At 44.2% G+C, this 21,086-nt stretch overlaps 1 protein-coding gene across 14 annotated transcripts in view; it reads right to left on the bottom strand.

Annotated features, from left to right (window-relative positions):
• Dclk1 (doublecortin-like kinase 1) overlaps positions 1-21,086 on the bottom strand; it is a 289,435-nt gene that overhangs the window by 13,815 nt on the left and 254,534 nt on the right. For 8 of the 14 annotated variants that reach the window (XM_087635501.1, XM_087635513.1, XM_087635517.1 and 5 more), the window contains 2 exon segments: positions 18,338-18,418; positions 8,154-8,267 (listed from right to left, as the gene is read on the bottom strand). In XM_087635501.1, the coding sequence (XP_087491627.1) occupies positions 8,154-8,267; positions 18,338-18,418 (195 nt within the window). 14 annotated transcript variants of the gene reach the window in all.

Here is a 21,086-nt window from a genome sequence, read left to right as displayed (position 1 = left end):
CTGGCCACCAAGCAGGCCTCCTTGGGCAGAGGTCTGCTGTGCTCACAGTATATTGAGAATGCTATCTGGCATCAATAGGGACACCGTTTTCAAACCTGCACCCAGCAAGATACATTTAATAGACCCCGTTCCTTTTAACAGCCAAGCATGACGGCATTTAATAGCCTCCTGAAGCCAGTGCCTGGCTGCTGGGGCTCTGCCTCATTACTCACTGTTTCAGGAGGAGGGGGCTGAAACCAATATGCACATTTTAGTCATGTCATGCCCGGGAACCCACCCATGGCTTTGTCCTATTTTCTCCTCACTTCATCCTATTCAGCATTTTCACAAAGCTGGTATCCTGTTTTGGTTGGTTGGTCTGTTTGTTTTGTTGTTTTTCTTTAACCAAGTTCCTTCATTTTGGCCACGGTCCTGGCTGTCTGCATATACTTCGGGTGCAGAAGTCTCTTCTGCGTGTTCTCAACCACGATACCGGCCATGGGGACATCTGCCCTCGAGAGAGGTAGAAATGATGCAACTAAGCCCACTATGGCAGCGGGGAGGGAGGTCTAGAGCAGATGTGAATGCTTTCTTGGGACTTGCAGCAGGGAGAAGCAGTGTTTCAGGCCTCAGGAGGTGTGGAATAGCCCCGTGAGCTTGAGAGCCTGGGCTTTGGGTGGCAAGGCCTCCAGGATAATTGGACCAGCCAGAAAATGCAGCCCTGGCTGTAGGTAGAAAGGCAGAGCTCCTGAGAAAGAGTCAGGGGCATCAACGAGAGAAAGAGGAAAATGGACCCCCATCATGTCTCCATGATCCCTAAAATGTCAATTAAGAGGTTTCTCACTGATTTGGGGCACCCGCAAGGAGCCAGTTTTAGCAGCGGACACCCTCGTGTGAGCTACTTTGTAAGTGCAAGTGGGGCTCTGCAAGTGCTCGCCCCCCTCCCCGGAACAGTGTGAGCAGCCACTGGCGCTTACAGACACAGGACTGGGATTGGGGTCCTTTGCTGGCAATGACTGTTTATATTGAAGAGCGGGCCTGCCGCTGTGGGTAGATGAATGCTCCCACTTCCATGGAGATAAAAGGGCAGCATTTGTGATCAGCAAGGAGAGCGTGTTCATTCTGGGGCTAAATGGCCTTATAAAACTTCCTAATTAAGCAGAGACGGCAATGAGATTTTAGTGTCATGTCTCCAGTTTAGCTTTACATACTGTGTACACTGTTTACTGCGGCAGTAACTATAAACATTGTTGTTACTGCCCCCAGCTGGAAAGCAGGGCAGTTTATGTGTGGAAGAAGAAAGAGATTATCTCCCATCTGCTCCTGCCCGTTACTCGGGGATATGTCGTTTTGTTTGCTGATGGGAACTGTCACTAGGCTTGTAGTTAGTCTTTTTAATACTGGGTCACGTGTATTAATTATTGTGTTTACTTGACACTTTGCTTCTACCCTTAATTCTACGAGTTTCGTAATTCCTCAGAATGTTCCTTTTTCTGAAATTAGATAAATTTACTGGTGCTTTAAAACACACACACACACACACACACACAAATAAGTACAGATGTAATTAGACACACTTGAGGCCTGTTTTTCACCATCTATCAATTCTACATGCAGATGTCTGGCTGATCTGCCCCAGGACAGGACACATAGGATAAGAAAGGCTGCATCATGCTAGGGCTCAATTTGCATAAAGTATGAAAGGGAGCAAGACTAATTACCACAGGTAGACTTCTGCTTAGCTCCTACCCCTGGGACAAAGCCATGCTCTGGGAAGGGCCTGGAAGGGTGCTGGGAATGCTGTCTCAGGACTGTGCTCAGCATGTGAATCTGCTGGGGACATTAGCATTTGTGGAGTGTGTACTCTCCTGCATTTGCTTCAGTGTTGGAAAGTCAAAAGCGGGGTCTGTGTGCAGGCAAATCATAATTAACTCCCCCTCCCCGAGAGCTAATTTGCTTAGGTAAATGAAACACTAGATGGGAGATCCTCTCCCTTGGACCAACCCTGAAGGCACAAAGAACCTTTTCTGGGAAATCCTCTTACTGAGCTTAGGTGTTTTCCTATTACAAGCCGACTTAGAAATGATCATGACCTTACTACGTTTTGATTATTTGTCTGGGTGTCCCTGATTTTCTCGGCCCTTTCTTTTGAGACTCTAATTATAAAAAGTAATTAAGAGCAATGATCAAAGGGGAGATGTATATGTATTATATATAAATATATATGTATCTATACAGTCATGAACATATGGTCTTTTTTGGTAAAACTTGGCGGTCTGATCCATGAGACGGTGTTAGGCAGACACTATGATTTGAACACGAATGCCAAAGCTGGGGGGCTTTTCTTGGCGAGTGCTACTTCAAGGAGCTTTTACCTGGAGATCATTTTGGAGACATTTAGGTGAAGAGAAGTTCCCTAGAACTTCTCAGAGTTCATTTCTCAAACCATCGCAAGCCATCTTGCTTGTGGGTAACTCTAGAGAGATACGCACACAATGCCCCTGGCAGCAGATGCCAGCGCCATTGACTGGAATCGGAAACGAGGGGGACAGAATTCATAAGCTGGTTAAACAAGTCACACTTCCCATAGGCCCCCTTGCTCAAGCAGATAAGCCAACTAAAGAATCTGACAATTACGAAATTCAGAAAGTAAACTCATGCAGGAGCTAGTACATAGAGGGAGCCGGGGGTGGGGGTGGGGGAGGGAAGGAAACGGTAAAGCGAAAACAAAACGGAAAGGCGGAGAACTTGGAAACACAAGCTTGCCAACACACACAATGCATTCTGTAGCCCGCTGTCCTGGGAGGCATCTCTACTGCTAAGGTGTAAATGCATTGTCTCATCATCCGAGAAGGTTAAGACTGGGCTGGGTGACTTTAAAATGACAGTATATACTTCTATAGCAGACACACTAAAGTGCCGCTGTAGTTCCGTTTATTACCGGGCAGAAGAGCACTGGAAACATCATCGCTGCGAGCAGCAACCACAACAGGCAAAGGCTTTGGCGGCAGCCCGGAATATACTGTCCTTTTAACCGGAAGGGGGAGTCGGTACTGAGCATGTGCGATGGAAAGAAAGCTGGCAAATGTCAGTGTGAAGAATGGGTGAAAAAAAGGAATGAGGGGGGTGTGGCATCTCAATCAAGATTAAAATGAAACCGATAAAGCAGCATATGGACTGGGTAACAAATCAAAAACATGTTTATCCACTGAAGGAACTGGTAGATGGAGACTGCCAGCACGTTGCCATGGAAACACTGACTGTTGCGCTGCACCATCTCATACCTTATCCAATACATTCCTGGTTGTTGGTAGTAGTCCAAAGACCCTGATCTCTTGATGGTAAACCCGTGGTCCAGCTGAGCAGAGAGAAATGGGGCAACTCAGTGGATCAACATTGTGCTCAAGAATTAAGACTCCAGTCCCAGCTCTTCATTAACTACGTACGTACACATGGCGGTGAGGCCTTGTCTGCAGAGCAGCTAGCTAATAACACAATCTGCACATTGAAAATAAAATAAAAAAATAAAGAAACACAAATCCCTTACGAGTATCCTGGATGCCAATTTGTTAGGGTAGATTTGTCTGTCAAACAGCTTTTTGAATATGCTTTTAACCATGCCCTCAGTGTCAAGAGATATATAAACACCCCTTCTTCTGTTTACAGTAGTAAATGTAGTTAAACTGAAGCCACTGTGAGTCACCATGAATACACAGGTGGGACACCCTCCCCAATAATATCCAGTAGGCTTAAACTAGGCTTTATAATTATGAAATAAAAGCGGAAAGGAATGAGGTTTGAAAGGGGCAAAATCATAAGCATTTAGATTTAAGAGAATATACATATATTCATTTATATTCATATATATATATATATATTCATATTCCTGAACTAAAGAGATGAGATAGTATAGTTTATTTGGGAAAATAAAATTAAATGGGAAGAAGAAAGCTTTCTGTATACGTTAAAAGCTTGTATGTACAGTTAAGTGCTTAGCACTAACAAAAGACACAGCAAATACAACATGTGGTAAGTTCCCACTACTGTCCATTCTGGAATAAGATGTTAGCTTTTGGCTACCTGAGAATAAAAGCCTCAATCCTCATGTCCCACTGCTGGCCTGAGCCCTCTGCCCACCCAGGATGCACCTTGCTTTGGAAGAGAGATTCTGGAGTTCTTTCAAGTGTCTCAAGGATTTGACACTCCTGACAGATTCTACTTCTAATGCACAAAAGGCATTTCAAAAGCATGCCGGGGCACTAGGCATTTAAACGAGAAACCACTCTGAGATTTGGTGCTCTGATTGGAAACTAGGCTATACTAGTGTTCGGAGAAAGCAACATGAGGCTTTAATCTTCAAAAATGTATTATTTCTTTTCTTTCCTTTTTAGCAAGAAAAAGAAAATCGGAGCATGCTTGCTCTCTGGAAGGTGGTTGTTTGGCCACAAAGAGGCTGCCAGGTTACTAGTTCTCTAGTGCCATCTAGAGGTGGACTGCCATAGAGCAGGGCGTGGGGGGCTATTGAAGCAAAGCTTTCCAGTACCACAATTATTAGCTGATTAGTATGGATTTGTTCAATTAGACTGAAATGCTCCATTTGCATGAGCAAAATACAAAAGGACAATGTTAAAGCATTAGGAAAATTATCAACTAAAACAATAAACAGCATTAAATGGGGGAAAAATTGGAAGTGGCATCTCAGTCGTGGGTTTTTCATCAAGCTGTGCAAATCTAATCATGCCTCCCTCCCCCTCTCAGCTCTCAGAGAGTCCACCGTTAAAATGTCATCTCTAATTCCTCTTCATGTCTATAAACTGCATTTTAATAACCTTTTGTTTCCTTTTCTCCGTTCTGATCTCCTCTCTCTCTCTCTCTCTCTCTCTCTCTCTCTCTCTCTCTCTCTCGTTGCCCAACTGCTATGAAAGCCGGCAGGACAATGGAATCCTTATCAGAGGCAGAATATCTCAGTTTCCTGGACAGCCTTGGATGCTCCCCTGACCACACTGCCTGACCAACAATGCTCCATCGTCCTGCCTTCATTCAGAATGGCCCCATGACTCCCAAGAGCCCCAGTTGATAATTATTCTCCCAGCCAACTCAGGACTCTCGTGGAGCCTTCGTGTGAAGTCATCCTTTGAGAAAGAGGGCAGAAAAGGGGGCAACCTGAACAAGAGCATTGTGTTTCAGATCATGCGTTCTCGTGTGTTTCAGAAATGGCACCTGTGAACAGAGGGGACTGGCTGAGCCCATATTGCCCCTTTGTTGTTCTGTCTCTCAAGAAAGAGAGCATGCCATAAACTCCTTTATAACCAGTGTTGCTCTGTGCCAGGTAGATTTCTGACTATAGAAAGACAAATCCCATGCAGAGATCAATGGCATGACTATTTGTTTCCAGAAAAAGAAAAGGAAAAAAAACTAAGAACTGATACTTCAATCTAATTTTTAAAAATTCCAGGAGTGCACATAATTAAAAAGAAAAAGACTATAGATAAAGACAATTTAAAGACAATTTCACAGCCACCCAGGAACATATATTTGCTCAGGGGGGGGGATCTGCTTGAAGGAAACTTATTTTTTTACTTTATCAAAATAAATAATCAACATGTTATATGTGTTGAAGACATTCTTATCATGGGGGAATAAAACCAGAATTATTAAATTGTCAAGTGCCCTTTATAGACTATACCAGTCATAATAGGTGTTTATTTCACCTTCCCCTAAAGTGTTGCCTCACAAGATCACTGCTTTGTAGCCATACTCTAGAGTTTGGAATGGAACAGTATTTAATGCTAGGGTTTTTTTCTTGTGATGAAAATGCTGCTAATGCTTAGTCTTTGTACTTGGGATCAGAAACAAGCTTGTGGAATTTGCCTGTGTTACTCTGAAAGCTAAAAGCAAGGCAGTCCGTACGACCAGCTTCTAATTCCCTGCTCCGCCCCATGCCCTGAAGCTTCCCGGAATCCTCGGAGAAAGCAGAGATGCTGGCGTGGGAAAAGCATCCTGGAAAAGGCACACACATGTGGTCCCTTTCTTTTGACACTCAAGTTTTCATACTTGAGATTTGAATGACAGAGGCTAGCATAAAGACTATGCCAAAGGGCTGTGTAAAGCCTAAAGCACTGTAAAGACTCACCCAACTCATGTGTAATTCAGAGTTACGGGTGTGGGTGTTGGGGAGTGGGCTGTAAATCACTGTGGTTTGATGACCATGGAGAACAAGTCAGTGATAAACTGAGACCTCTGTACTCAAAATAGCATTCATGCTGGGCACAGTGGCCCACACTCAAGAGACTGAGACAGGAAGGTGGCTTCAAGTTTGAACGAAGCCAGTGGGGGCCGCATAGTGAATTCTAGGTCAGCATAGTGTACAGGACTAGCAGCATAACAAACAAAAACAAAGGAAAACTTACATTCAAAATGGTATAGTCCTGATACTTAGAAAAGATATCAGTGGCCATTTGATGATGTTTATAATAAATCCACAAATACTTGGTTTCAGAATTTATCAGTGTCTAATTAAAATAAGATTTGCCCTCAAAGATGTATCATTTGCTAACTGGAAAATCATAAAGAAGTTTCTGTCCACAGTCATTACAGGACTCCCAGAACACTTTAAACAAACCATTACTCAACACCTAAGGCTAATTTAACCAAACACCAATTAAAATGAAATTATGGGGAAAAAAATGGCCCAGGTGGGAAAGACACTCTCTATAACAGCCATGAGCTCCAAGAGGGAGCAGGGAAACATTCCTTTTTGTGGACAATGGTATTGCCCACCCATTCCAAAATGGTGGCCCAGTGGAGCCAAATCTATGAAAATAGAACTTTGGTTAGGTCTGTTTCCCCAAGAGACAGAGGCTTGCAAACATTCCTGCCGGACGTTAGCTGATGACAAAGAATGTGGACATTCTGGAAAATATGGAGGACAGTTGATATTTTTTTTCCTCCACTGAGTTTTGGAAAGAGATAAAGAGAGGCAAAAAGAACAACGTGAAGCTGAGGAACATCCCAAAGAGTTTACATTCTATGGATAACCGTCAGTCTACTCACTTGTCATCACCCACAATGTACTGAAAAACGGTCCCGGGGGGACTGTGAGATTCGAACGGCAAGAGCCTCTTGCAAAATGAGGAGGTCTCTATCAGACAGTTACTGATGGAGACCTGCCTCCTAACTGTCAAAGTGGCCCCTTACATGAGTCTTAGCTTTGGCACTCTAGCAAGATAAAAACCAGGAAGAAAAGCAGAGCCCCGAAACACCCATACAAAGATTGACCACTGCGCACTGCGCACTGCGCACTGCGCATGAGCTGAGCAGCAGGGCTGTCCGCAGCGCAGCGCGAATACTCTCCTATGATCCTCAGTCGTCCTGTCTCAAGGTCTTTGTTGAGAAAAGGGAAACAGCCCGAGTGGGTCTCACACTGAGTGTGTTGCTAAAGCATACATACTCTGGCCAAAGAGGAAATTGTTAAAAACTCAAGTTACTTGAGACGTTGGTCTATGTGCACTCTAGAATTTGACACCAGGAAGTTTGAGGTTTAAGTATTTCTCTGTTAGAGAAGCTATCAAGTTACACCTAGTGTATGTCTGCGTGTGTAGAACAGGGGAAAATAAAGCCAGGGCATCCTCATCAAATAAAATGGTAATTACAAAAGTTGTCAACTTAACAAATTTCTAAGGAGCAAAATCATGTGACTTCACTGGGCATTCCTGCAATTTGCTCTCTCTCTGAAAATCAGTGTTTGCTTTCTGCTCTGGTTTGACTTTCATCTGGATTTGGTGTACATGGATGACTACATTGCTCCAGACTCTCTCTGCTGTGTCACCTCCCTCTCAGCTTCCCTTTCCTTCCAGGTTCTAGCAAAAGGACACTGGATGCTTTACCTGAGTGTCAACAAGTTACACTGCCATAGAGTCCAGTTTGGGGAGAGAGGTTTTTTTTCCCCTTCTTTTTCTTAAAAGAATAAATCATGAAGTTAATGTATGCTGCCAGATAGCCTGGAGGTGATGGATAATGAGGCACCCAGGGAAACAATCTGCACACACTCTCTCTCTCCCACTGCTGTCTAAAGAAATGACCCACTACGCTGCCTCCAGAAGGAATCTCCAGGGAACGCCTGTCTCTTGGGAGGCTGCTTTTAAAAGTTCGAGGTGGATATTTCAGATGCTTACTGCTATTACAGAAACTCCAGCTGCCGTGCTGCTCGGCTTGGGGCCCGTGTTGAAATGCTTCTTGATCTTGCCAGCTACTGACAGCTGATGTTCATTTTCTGGGAGGCCATCATCCTGGAGGATAAAAAGAGTGAGAAACAAAGAAAAAAAGGGGAAAGTTAGATACTCGGAAGTGAGGTCAGAAATCTCTGAATCAGGTCAGGATCTTAGAATTGGAAGAGGTCGGAGACCAATCAACCAAGATTTTCCCCATGAAGCTGTCATTAAAGGCCCTCATCCCCTTCCTATCTTCCTTTTCTGTCTGCATTTTAATTGCTGGCCCTGTACCATCAGACCCTTGGAGGTTTGTCTCTCAACCCAAAATCTTCTGACTTTGGTTTCTAATAAAATCTATTTTCAATCTTGGCTCCCTGGACATATGTTCAAGGAAAAGGTGATATGGCCACCCCCCCCCCACACACACACTCAGCGTGTCTTCCCCTCACTGCTAGCCCATGATTTAGATCCAAAGCTGAGGAGACCAGCAGACCGGGACTCATGCATGGCCATAAATAAACTTTTTTTTTTCTATAGATGCTTAATTGGCCGTTCTAAAATCCCAGGCAGTCTTCTGGGCAAAAAGTCTAAGTTTTAAATCCTCTTCACTGCCTTCAAATCATCTGCCATTACGACACACTCCATGTCAAAGCTCTTTTTAGCTAAAACTTCTGCTCTCTGCAGAACAAAGCAATCCTCTGGACTACCAGGGATGTGAGTGTGCCTCGCCACTTCCTCGTTCACGGCCAACGAAAGTCTGCAAGATCCTTGAAAGCAGAGGTTGTGCTTTACTCCACGTTGGATCCTCAGGTCTTAGCCTCGTGCCTGGGCACAGGCCACAGGTTAAATAAATAGTTACGGTATCAATAGATGAATGGGTGGACAACAGGGTGTGTCTCGTTATCCGGTAGAACCCAAACCTGGGAGAGACGTCTGTCTTCTTCCCCTGATTTTTTTCTTCCCCCTCCTTCACTTTACACATCACTTCTTGTCTCTGTTCAGAAAAAGAAACCTGCTGTTCCCCAAGCACAACACGCATGCTTTCTCTCCACACGGGCTCCGCTTCTCCTTTTGACATCGACCATTCATTTATCCAGTGGACATTCATTACAAGTCTAGATAGGACCAGGGTCTTACTGGTTAGTGTAGGAAATGTTAGGAAGTAGAAATATGCATGTGTGGGTCCAGTTCTTGAGATTCTGGTCCTTCCTTTCCTTGAAGACCTAAGTCTAAATGACCTCTTCTAAGACATTTTCCCGTTTAAGTGTAACCCATTCTAATCACTTTTTGTTAGGTCTCCAGTGTCTTTTACCTTTCATCTTTTATCATAGTCGCATTTTCTGGCATCGAGCTACATTATTAGTCTACCATATTAGACCTATCATGGCCTATCTACTGTCTGTGTATCCTCCCACTCATTATGACTGTGTTGTACCACCTTCCCCAAGTTTTCTGCAACCATAAATGCAAGCACTGGGTTCTTTGTCCTATGCACAGTAAGCATTCATATAACAATGAACATTAATGGCTGGAAGAAGGAATTAACTAATATGTTGGTTTTTAGTTGGAACCAAATCTGGAGGAAGAGTTTCCAACAGTACAGAGGGAAGGGTGATCCCATTTTATGGAACAAGCCAGAAATAAATGCTGAAATGGAAGAATTCTTGGGGAAGTGACAGAAAGAGGGATGGGTGAAATACCTACTCTGCTGAGAGCTATGTTGGGGATGCCAAGCAGTGGGAGAAAGGGATGACCTCTGCCTGTTTGAAGCCTGCGTGCTAAGGGAAGAGAAAAATACATGCTGTGACCAAATATGAAGCAAGCCAACAAGATAAGGAGGTGTGGTCACAAGGCAACTGACTCCAAGGCTCGATGGAAAATCCCAATGTGGTTGAAAGGAATGAGAACATATTGTCCCACTGTGAACAGGCTTAGAAAATTGCTCATGGGGAACGGATTTGACCTGGCCTTTAAGACAGTAACAAGGTTGACAGGGAGGAGAGGTGCTGATGTTTTGGTGCACAGTGTGTCCAAGTGGTAAGCCATTGCCTGCCAAGCAATGAGTCACTCGGGTTATCTCTAGATAAGAATTTGTTCAGAAGGATAACAAAAGGGAAAACAGGAGAACATTGTTCAAAATAAGTAAAAGCATAGTTTCAAAATAAAAAAGCTGTGCTTCTCCTTCGTTAAGGGTTTACTTTGTGTGTGTGTGTGTGTGTGTGTGTGTGTGTGTGTGTGTTTTGTCTGTGTATGTGTATGTTTGTGTGTGTATGTGTATCACATGTGTGCAGAGTCTGTGAAGGCCAGAAGAGGGCATCAGAGTTCCCTGGAACTAGAGTTACAGATGGTTGTCAGGGGCCACATGGATGATGGGAATTGAACCCAGGTCCTCTGCAAGAGGAGAAAGTACTCTGAACCACTGAGCCTAATCTCTAGCCCCCCAGACATCATGCGTGATGCATGGGTTGTAGTCTTAGACTGATGTAGTGTAGACATATGAGCGTTGAGTTGCCTCCTACTCAGACATCTTGTAGCTCACTATCTAGATTTGACTCTATGATGTGGTTGGATGATGATAACAAATACATGGCCAGGATTCTTAAACAAAGTTTAATTTAAACAGATTCAGTGGTGTAGATAAATGCCACTTCCAAAGTAGTATTATAAAAATGGCGCTGAAATTTAAGGCAGCGGACCATCTTGGAATCTGTTAGGATTTTTGAGAAATTATTACACATCTCCCAGGCCTCTGAATGCAGTGGAAAGTCTTACCAATAATAAGCATCATCTGGCCTCAGGGGGGCTTCTTTTTGAATTAAAGGGGCTGCTCTCATACACAATGCATTGTGAGGTACTGCTACATTTCATTGTAATAGTGTAGACGTATGCTACCCATGTCCTGCTACAGTTCCAGGCCACCTCAGGCAAAGCATTTAATGATGACCTTTTCCACTATGAAATAGGTTGAGGAAGCAAATTGAGGTCAAAGAAACTTGCAGTCTTAGTTGTCGTCTTAGTACACGCTAGAGGAGAAAGGGGAGGTGGCAGACAGCAGGAAGGAGGAATCAAAGAGGGACTTCCAAATAAGGACAGTGTTCTTCTGTCAGGTGAGCTGAGACAAGGGCAGAATGCACAAGGTTGAGATGGAGGGGAAGGTTGGTTGAGGACAGGGACGGAAGGGTTAATTATCGGTGGCTCTATGCTAACAATGCAGACTTGATTCCCTCTATGCTCAGACTGGTGCCCACTATAGGCCTTATCAGTCCCATCTGAAGATGGACACGCTGAGGCTCAGAGTGCCCACATCATTTGCTCAAGGTTCAGGCAAAACTGAACTATGTCTAGACTGTTCTTTCTACCAAACCACACTATATCAGTAGAGGACAATCATTCTCGTGGGGTCCTTTAGGCCCCAAGTTAATTTAGTGCAAATATTCAATTGGTTGCCCTTTCCATAATGAAAGTCACATAGCAGTGAGGTAACCATTCACTTAGGGGCAGAAGAAACCAGAGGACACTTGGGCAGGCCTAAATCAAGCCTGAGGAGGATTTGGAGGGGTGGCAGGCATATCAGGGCAATGCTCCTTCGGGGCATCTTAGAAACCCCGTTAAATGGAGACTGGGCATCCGTTCATCTATGGCATGGGATATTCACCTTGTAGGGCCAGGGCTCCAGGGTCACAGGGCACACTGAATAGTGTCAGAAGGCCTGGCTGACCCTGCATGAAATGGAAACTGGGCTTTGCAGACAGTGGGGATCTCGTTGGCGTGGGCGGTGCTTAGTAGCTTAAGTGTAAGAGAGAAAGACCAAAGCGGTTCAATGGTTCAATAGATGCTACCATCATCTGACTCTAGACGGATCCAGCCCTTGCCCTGGGCCACCAGCAGCTCCCTTCACCAGGCTCCCCAAGGCAGGTGCCTGAGGAGAGGGTTTGCTTCCCGCCATTGTACAAGGCACTGCTTTCTCATTCCCCAGCCTGACTCTGGCTCTCATCTCCTAGTGACTCTTTTTCTGATGCTGGAGATTCAGGCTTCCAGCCTTAAATTTCAGTGAAGGTTTGAGCCACGCTGGGACTATCGTATCAGTTCACATGGAGGCAGTGAAAGGCACCAGATTCTTACAGGTTGTCAGAGATAACCTGGGCTTCATAAATCTTAGCAATTTCCTCAATGAAATAAGGTTTCTCAGCTACAGGAGGCAACACACACACCACACACACACACACACACACACACACCCCACATACATACACACATACCACATTCACATACTTACACACAGTCATATAGCACACACTCACTCCCACACACTCACATATTCATATATCATATACTCATGCACACAGACAGAGTCACACACATAGTCACACAGCACACATTCACACCTCACACATTCAGACACCACACACACTCCCACACCACACTCCCACACACAGACTCCCACAGATTCCCTCTCCCTCTCTCCCTCTCTCCTCTCTCTCTCTCTCTCTCTCTCTCTCTCTCTGTCACACACACACACACACACACACACACACACACACACACACACACACTGCAGACAACAGGTTTGCCTCATTTCTTGATACAATTTTCTGCAGGTCTTGGGTATGAGAGGAACAGGACATGAAGAAGCAGATCTCCAGGGCTCCGATGTGTACCTGAGCCGTGTAGATTGACGATGGGCGTTAGCTAACTTACTGCTTTGCATCAGTGCAATAAATAGAACTCACTAAAACCATGCATTTTTATATATACGTCTTTATCACTATTACTTAGAATAGATTATGTGCCAAAAAATGTGCTATGAATTTTCTGGATGTGACAAACCTGGCAGTATTTTACAAATAGCTGTAGTATTATTACCATACGCTCTGGTTTGGGAATCATTTCTGAAGTTTGACTCAGGCTGGTTGTGGTTTAAGGCTAGTGGATTTTGATTTAGAAACTCCCGTCCACCACTTGGCAGAACATTGCAACTGACAAGAACAGAATTAGTTTGCAAAATGGAAAATGAACTCTCCCAGCTGTCTGCAGGAGAGCTAACCTCCTGGTCTGCATTCTCTCAGGCAGAGGAAGAGCTGTGGGGAGGGGAGGGGGAGGGGGCTCGGATGTGAAGTCACTCTTTCCTTGGGGAAGCATGTCAGGGTCATGCTTTAGAAAGCTGCCTTCCCCATGGCTTTTGGGTTTGAATCAGGGATCTGGTTTCCAGTCCATTTATTGCCAGACTCCATTATTAAAAATATCTGTAGATTTATGAGAAGCAGTGAAGCCTTGCATAGTTTACTAGGAGGACATTCTGATTTAACGTAAAACAATCCCAGGTTCATTAGCATGCTTTTGAATAACCCCTGCATTTACCTCCCAGAGCACTGCCCACTGTTCTTGTTAACATCCCCAGCCCCACATGACCCCAGGACTCCCAGCATTCAGCATCCTCGGAGTCTGAGATTCTCGCTGCACTTGGCGGCGAAGGGGAGGAAACCGGCCAAGTGGAAGTGACTTTTCGTGTCATCATTTGTGATTCGTGAATATAGATAAGTAATTTCCATTTAATTACAATGTCACTGGAACTTGTTTCTCATCGCCAGTTCTACCCACACAATAGGGGGAGCGCATCTGTATTCTCACGTGCCTATGGCTGAATTCTCTTAGTCTTCACAGACTATCCTGAGATACCATCTAGACTTCTCTCTTCTTTCTCTTGGTCTTTTCCCTCTGAGTACCTTGTCTCAGCACTGTCTTTCCAAAGGGATAATTAGGGAAGATAAAGGAAGCAATACTAAATTCAATGGCTAAGGAAGAAATAAGAAGTCTCCACTTGGTACTAGTGCTAGCTTTTCACATGTAAACCAGTCCTTTCATTAGAATCGAGTCTAGAAGCTGGTCTGGAGTCATCACCAGGGAACTTTGAGAAGCCTCCACAGTGACCGTGACACGAGCAATGGGCATCTGAGGGCACAGCCTCTCATCAGACCCTGAGTGAGGCTCCACGGGGCTTCATGCTTTGACATCTCTCTGCCTTTGTTTCTTCATCACTAAACTAAAAAAAAAAAAAAAAAAAAAAAAAAAAAAAAAAAACCGAAGAAAACTGTAAATTAAGAAAACGACAGGGTTGGGGATTTAGCTCAGTGGTAGAGAGCTTGCCTAGCAAGCGCAAGGCCCTGCGTTCGGTCCCCAGCTCCGGAAAAAAAAGAAAAAAGAAAAAGAAAATGACAGCACCTGAGAGTGTTTGGAAATGACACAGGCTAAGGTGGCTTAGCAAATTAGACAACCACAGCAAGACAAAGAAAGCCATGCAAAATGTAAAGTACAACTCATTAGATCCTAATTACAAGCAAGAGATTTTTTGATTCGGAATTATCTGGTCATCTGAACTTTCCCCCCAAGATGCATTACTTGTCAATAAAGCCTCATTTCAGGGAAAGTGACCGCTCCTTCTTCCTAAAACGATCAAGACATGGTATTAGCTATTCCTGTTGTCACATAGCAAGCCTATCTACAACAGAGGGCCCAGGGAGGTAAATGAACTTGGCTGTGACAGCTCCTGTGGGTGTTGTGCAACTGTATTCAAGCCAGTGTCCACAGGGCTGCTAACGCACACATCACTGAGAAGGAGCTTGTGGCATAAAAACAGAATCCTTCAGGGGCTACCACATTCCAACACATACCGTAACTTGCATTTTGTCATTGCGTGACAACAGATGACACAGTTACTGGCTTTACCTAAGTACCTAAGGGCTGGTCTTCAGATTGTTGGCTCCTAACCTTTATGCATGGGCTTCTCTTCCTATCCTCCAAAAGGGTAGACAGATTGATTTTATTCTCCCCCAATCTGTTTTCTCTGGCAGGAAAGAGGTTTGGGGGAGAGAAACAAATTTGCCTGAAGTCACCAGGATGGATGCGCCTCCCTCCATTCCTCTCTCACAAGAGTTTCATAGCAAGGACGCCTTTGTCCTTGTGTCTCAGTGGACCTCGTGATGAGCCATGACACTTCCCAGGCCCAAGAAACTGAGGAGCAAGGTAGAGCTGGCACCCAGAATGTACTAAAAAAACCCATGTACTTGCTTAAAGGACACTCCAGGGTGAAGGTTAAAATAGGTGACTTTGCTGACTCCATATATATATATATATGTATATATATATATGTATATATATATATATATATATATATATATTTAAAATTCTACTGCCCTTCTTCTCTAGTTTCTGTTTCATTAGAAATCACCGTTTCGATTCCAAGTGGGCCAGGTGGAAGGTCATTGTATGAGCAATGCAGAAAATCAGGACTAATGAGAGCGCAGGAAATGTTTTCTGCAGACATCCAAAGGGTTTACAGAACTATTATTACTTTTAGGCCCCTCGGGGAGAGACTTTCCGTGGTGGCCAGATATAATCTGATTGCCAAATCCAAAATGTCTTGTTAAATTTATATCCCTTGAAATCCTTAATTCATTTATTTTGGTGGCATGGTCTTTTTTTGCGTGCTGACCTTAAGAGGGCTAAGTAAGCACTGGCTACCAAAGCTCACTGTTAAAACTTATTATTTGGAAGCAAAGCAAGCCGTTTCTGACCCAGTCTCCATAAAGATAGTTGCAACTCGACGATGACTCTTTTTTACACCAAACATCAAAAGGGTTTCTCTAAAACCAGTGTGCATTTTGCGTCCATGAGGAAGGCATAGAGGGATATTGTGCCTTATTTTAGATCTAGATGTCACATTTGCCTTTTAAGAAGTTTTATGTGTTCTGAGAATCCTAGAGAAAAGTTGAAATGAAGCAGAAACCCAGATGTACAGAGGTTCAGAGCTGAGGAAGGGACTGGTCAGACGCAGGGCTTGTGTGAAACAGCGCACAAGGCCGCTGAGGAGACAGACACTTGTGCTGAGGGGTGCCACTGTTTCATGCAGAGGATAAAGCTGGAGGTGTCCTGCTTTTGTGCTTTTACCCTGGAAGGGTTGGGATGTTGTTGGTGTGTGCTTTGGAATCAGAATATAAGGACTCTTGTTTCCAGCAGTGTCTAGAGTCTCTCATAGATACAGACCTGTTCACAGGGAAGGTTATTTTGTGGCACACATCCATGGTCTGCCATAACTGACTCATCTGAGGGACTGAGCTCTCCAAGTTATCGCATCAAGTGCTCTCCATACTTCTCCACAGAGGCATCTGGCCTGACCCTGCTCACTGTCTAAAGCTGTTTGGTTGGGTTAGACAAAGTTCTTGGAGGGCAGGTCGGAGAGACAGTGAAAACGAATTTAGGTATCTAAAAGGACTCCTGTCACCTAAAACCTCTTTTCTTTAGAAGTCAATGCTTTGAATTTTACCATTGAATCTCTGTGGTCACCTAGCTCAGTTTTTCTAGGTCTCACGTGTAATTTGGTAAGTTGTGGACCATGGGTGTTAAAGATCATTCTAAATCAATTATCGCCATCAAGACATCCTGTAGTTGGCATGTAGCCCTTCCTGAGAGAAGGTGTGACCACTGAGTTGAACCAGCTAGTCTGAATAGGGTACTACTGACTTGGGGTAACATTACCACAAGGTCAGTGCCCATATGGCCCTCCTCTGCTGTATTCCCTGCATTTTCCATTATTACAAGACAAGGGCAGACATAGTGTGGTATACTGGACTCTCCAGACTTTGAGCTTGAAGTGCGAGATGCTTGGCTACAAGTTTTGTCTCAACTCCAAGTGAGAAAATCCTATCCCACGGACTCAGTCTTCTCATCTGTGAATTGGGTCAAATAACAATAACACTGACTATCTCGAAGGCTTGTTACCAGGCTGTCGCAACCTTCCTGCTTTGTAGAAAGAGATAAGTTTGGCTTAGCATCCTGATGCAAACACAAAGTTTAGTGGGGTTCAGGATTTGTGAATGGCAATATTTGTGAGTGGGAGCTGCCCTGCCCCACTGTCTTGGGGAGAGGAGATGAGTACCTTCACATCTGCACAACATTTTGGAGACTCTGCTACATGAAAGGGCCTAAAAGAACCCTTGGCTCGCATCCCTTCATGCTTCTACTCACTAACATTCTCCTGTCGTATAAAGACAGCCTTACCATGGTGTGTGGACAATTACATCCAGACATGGCACTGGACTTTTGGCCCATGACCATTAACTGATCCAGCATTAGTGAGATCTCAAGCATGTACGAGCATGCACGCTGCCTCACCTGTTGAGTGTATTTCCCATCAAGCCTTGTTCTCTGTAACTGTTTTAGAAGGAATTGGCATGTTGCCTAGGTGACACATCAGAGAAGGCAATGGGAAAGCTTTGCTGCCTTCAACCTAGAGCTGCATCTGGCAGTAGGGAGGTTGACAGATCTGGGTTTGTGAACTAATGTGTCTGTTAATGTCATGCTTGTTTCTACGAACAAATTTGTATCTGTTTTCAGTGCTAGAGCTAAGAGCCATTCAGCCTAATTATGTAGCATCCCTCTCCATCACTGGGGACACATGGTAACTGGGTTAAAAAGTCACCAAGTGGTGGTGATGGGCACGATGGATTAATACATATAGGGTGCTTAAACCGTGCTACAGAGCCTTGAACTTGTGCCGTTTATGAATACTAACCATTATTACTTACCAGAGTGGTCTTACTAGTCATTAGTAGAGAGGTACAAGACAGTTCCATTGCTAATGAAGTATCACTAGACCCTTAAATGGCGGCTAGACACACTATTCAAGAGCCTGGGAATGCAGAGCTTCAAAGCCATCACTCTGAAATGTCACTTTCAGAGGGCCTCCAGGTGCAGTGAGCACACTGGGGATTGAGTGTGAGCTCTCACACGTGAGCAGAGAACCTTGGTTACTGGAATTCTGGTATCGAGACACACTGAGACGATCTGCACCCCGTTATTGGCAGTTATCCAGCCCCAATCTCAACACACAAATCCGCTTTGAGGCAGAAGGATCAGGACCACAGCTGTGTCTACCTCCCAGTTGGAAGTCAGCTCTTCAGGAAGCAGGTAACATGGACAAATCAGAAGCCTTTATGGGAACGCATGGGTGAATTTGTGACTGGCCTGGCACACTTAGAGAGGGCACCAAGCCAAACACAACACTTCAGGGAAGAGGCAGTCCCATCAGGAAATCCGCAGGTAAAATTTTAAATGAATGCTGGCAGTGAATATAGAGAAAGAAGTTCACTTACGTTAACCCAGGGGTGCTCAAGGACTTGCACGGCTGAAAATCTCTGGTCCACGTTAACCAACAGCATCATGTTGATGAGCTCCTGTGAGGGGAACATTAGACTCCGTTTGTCCAACCTCGGAGGGGGAGGCTTGAAGTTTGCTCATTCAGGCTCGCAATCTCAGTTTGTGAAAGCATTTGGGAAAGTTCCCAACCTAAATCACATCACCCTGTTTACCCATGACCACCTGGGTCACACCTTCGAATTTGGGACACAAATATACCTCTTGTTTACGTTGATATTTACTTGGTGTATTTTTGTGCGGGTTAGAAAAATTACTTGATATATTTATATTGATAAATATTTAAGTAAATTTCATGAAATACTTTCAGATGCAAAGAAATTGCTCATGTTAAATAGTAAGCAATCCAGCCTTTCACTAGGATGCTTTAGCTTAAAGCCAGATTCCTTAGTTGCTTAGAAGTCACATTAAAAACAAACAACACATTTGGAGCTGGAGAGGTGGCTCAGTGGTTAAGAGCACTGGCTGTGCATCCAGAGGACCTGGGTTCAGTTCCCATCACCCACATGAAGGCTCACAACCACCTGTAACTCCAGTTCCAAGGGCTCCAGCGCCCTCTTCCGACCTCTACAGGCACTGCACACATGAGTCGTTTACGCACTATGAAATAAAAACAAATAAAACTTTTCAAAAGATACTTTAAAGTTCTGTTTTGACAGACTGAAGGGAAAATGGATCCTCACCCAAATTTCCAGGCAGCATATTCAGGATTAAAGAAAAGGTAGGTAAGATCACCAAGGGAAGGGGAAGCCCTTGGTCCTGCCAAGACTGAACCCCCAGTGAACGGGATTGTTGGGGGGAGGGCGGTAACGGGGGAGGATGGGGAGGGGAACACCCATATAGAAGGGGAGGGGGAGGGGTTAGGGGACGTTGGCCTGGAAACTGGGAAAGGGAATAACAATCGAAATGTAAATAAGAAATACTCGTTAATAAAGATGAAAAATAATAAAAAAAAAAGAAAAGGTATGGAGGAGAAATTTCCAAAGCTAGTTGGTAAAGTAGGAAAAACATTTTCTGGAGATATGGGTTTGAGTGGAGCAATGACTTTGCCGTGCATTTGTCCACTTTGGATTACAAATGGGGATACATGGTATCTGGTTCCCTATGTTCCACATGGGATGCCTGTTGATGTAGGTCTGCCTTCACTTTCTTTAGTCATTTCCTAACCTGTAGAATGTGTGTGTGTGTGTGTGTGTGTGTGTGTGTGTGTGTGTGTGTGTGAGAGAGAGAGAGAGAGAGAGAGAGAGAGAGACTTTTTTTGGGATTTATGCAGTTGGTCAAGCTCTCAGGCTATAGAGTGCTGGCTGGAGGAACTGAGGTATTCCTGAAGGGCTATGTTGGGGTGTCGCTACATATCTGAATCTCTGCATCCAGAAGTCTAAGCTAGGAGTAGTCTAGACAGAGCCAGCTTGAGCTACATCGTGAGAGTATATTTATACATGAGAGCACCTTTGCTTGTCCTGCAGATCTGTCACTGTGGGGCCTGCCTTTTACACTTCTCTCAAGGACTGATATTTCCCTAAGTCCAAGGGTGGGCATGGTAGAACAAGATGAGAGGCCCATGTCCAGCAAGCATCATTTAATGTCCACAGAGCTCAGGGAGAAGAGTTTTAAATGAAACTTCAAGTAAAGAAAGAGAAAGAGAGAGACAGAGACAGAGACAGACACAGAGACACAGAGACACACAGAGAGAAAGGCATATGCACTGAATGACCAGATAATAATCAAGTTTTTAACATTGAATTTTCAAGCATTTTAAGTCAGCACTGTTGGGTTTGGATTTTTGTTTCAGTTTTTCAGTATTTGCAGGCACGTGACGGTATCTTGAGGATAGAACACAAATCAAAACACAAGACTGAGCTATTCCATATGCATCTTATGTAAATACCTGTCCATGGTATTTTTGGCATGCCTGCCTTCGACTCCAATCTGTCACAGGTGCAGAACTGTCTATTTGGGATGACATGTGTTGACACTCAAGTTTCAGATTTTGTTGCATTTGGATTCGGAAATTTTAAAATTAGGACTGTTCAATCTACCGACATCAGAAAGTGATGAAAATGTCCGCCCCACCACGGGTCTCTAATATCCCAGCTATAAATATCCATTTTTAGAATACCAGCTATAGGTATCCATTTTTAGATGCAGAGATACTGTTTAAAAATATGATATATGTGCGCAAAGTTACCACTTAGCTCAATTTTCACATGCAGGTCCAGGCCATTCCGTAGTCGTGCAGCACTCCCCACCATCCCTACAGAAGCCCCATCTGAAGCCTAGCCTTCCTATATGGATGGACGTGAATGATGGCATCTCCATGAAGTCCGTTTTGATCATCTCAACAAAGATTGAGGCTGGGCTCTCTTCCCTCAGATTAATCAGTCACTTAATTCACTTATTTTATTTATTTTGTTTGTTTTATGTATGTGAGTACACCGTATCTGTCTTCAGACACAGCAGAAGAGGGCATCAGATCTCATTACAGATGGTTGTGAGCCACATGTGGTTGCTGGGATTTGAACTTAGGACCTCTGGAAGAGCAGTCAGTGCTCTTAACCGCCGAGTCATCTCTCCAGCCACTTAATTCGCTTATTTATACAAGGCTCATTTACCTAATGCGTTGGACCACTGAATGTGTACTGATGTGCACAGGACATCCCATGATGTAGTAATTGATGATATGGCAAC

This window comes from Rattus norvegicus, chromosome 2, assembly GCF_021556685.1.
Source record: "Rattus norvegicus strain SHRSP/BbbUtx chromosome 2, alternate assembly SHRSP_T2T, whole genome shotgun sequence".
NCBI classification, from domain to species: Eukaryota; Metazoa; Chordata; class Mammalia; order Rodentia; family Muridae; genus Rattus; species Rattus norvegicus.
This window is presented reverse-complemented; position numbering and strand designations above follow the sequence as displayed.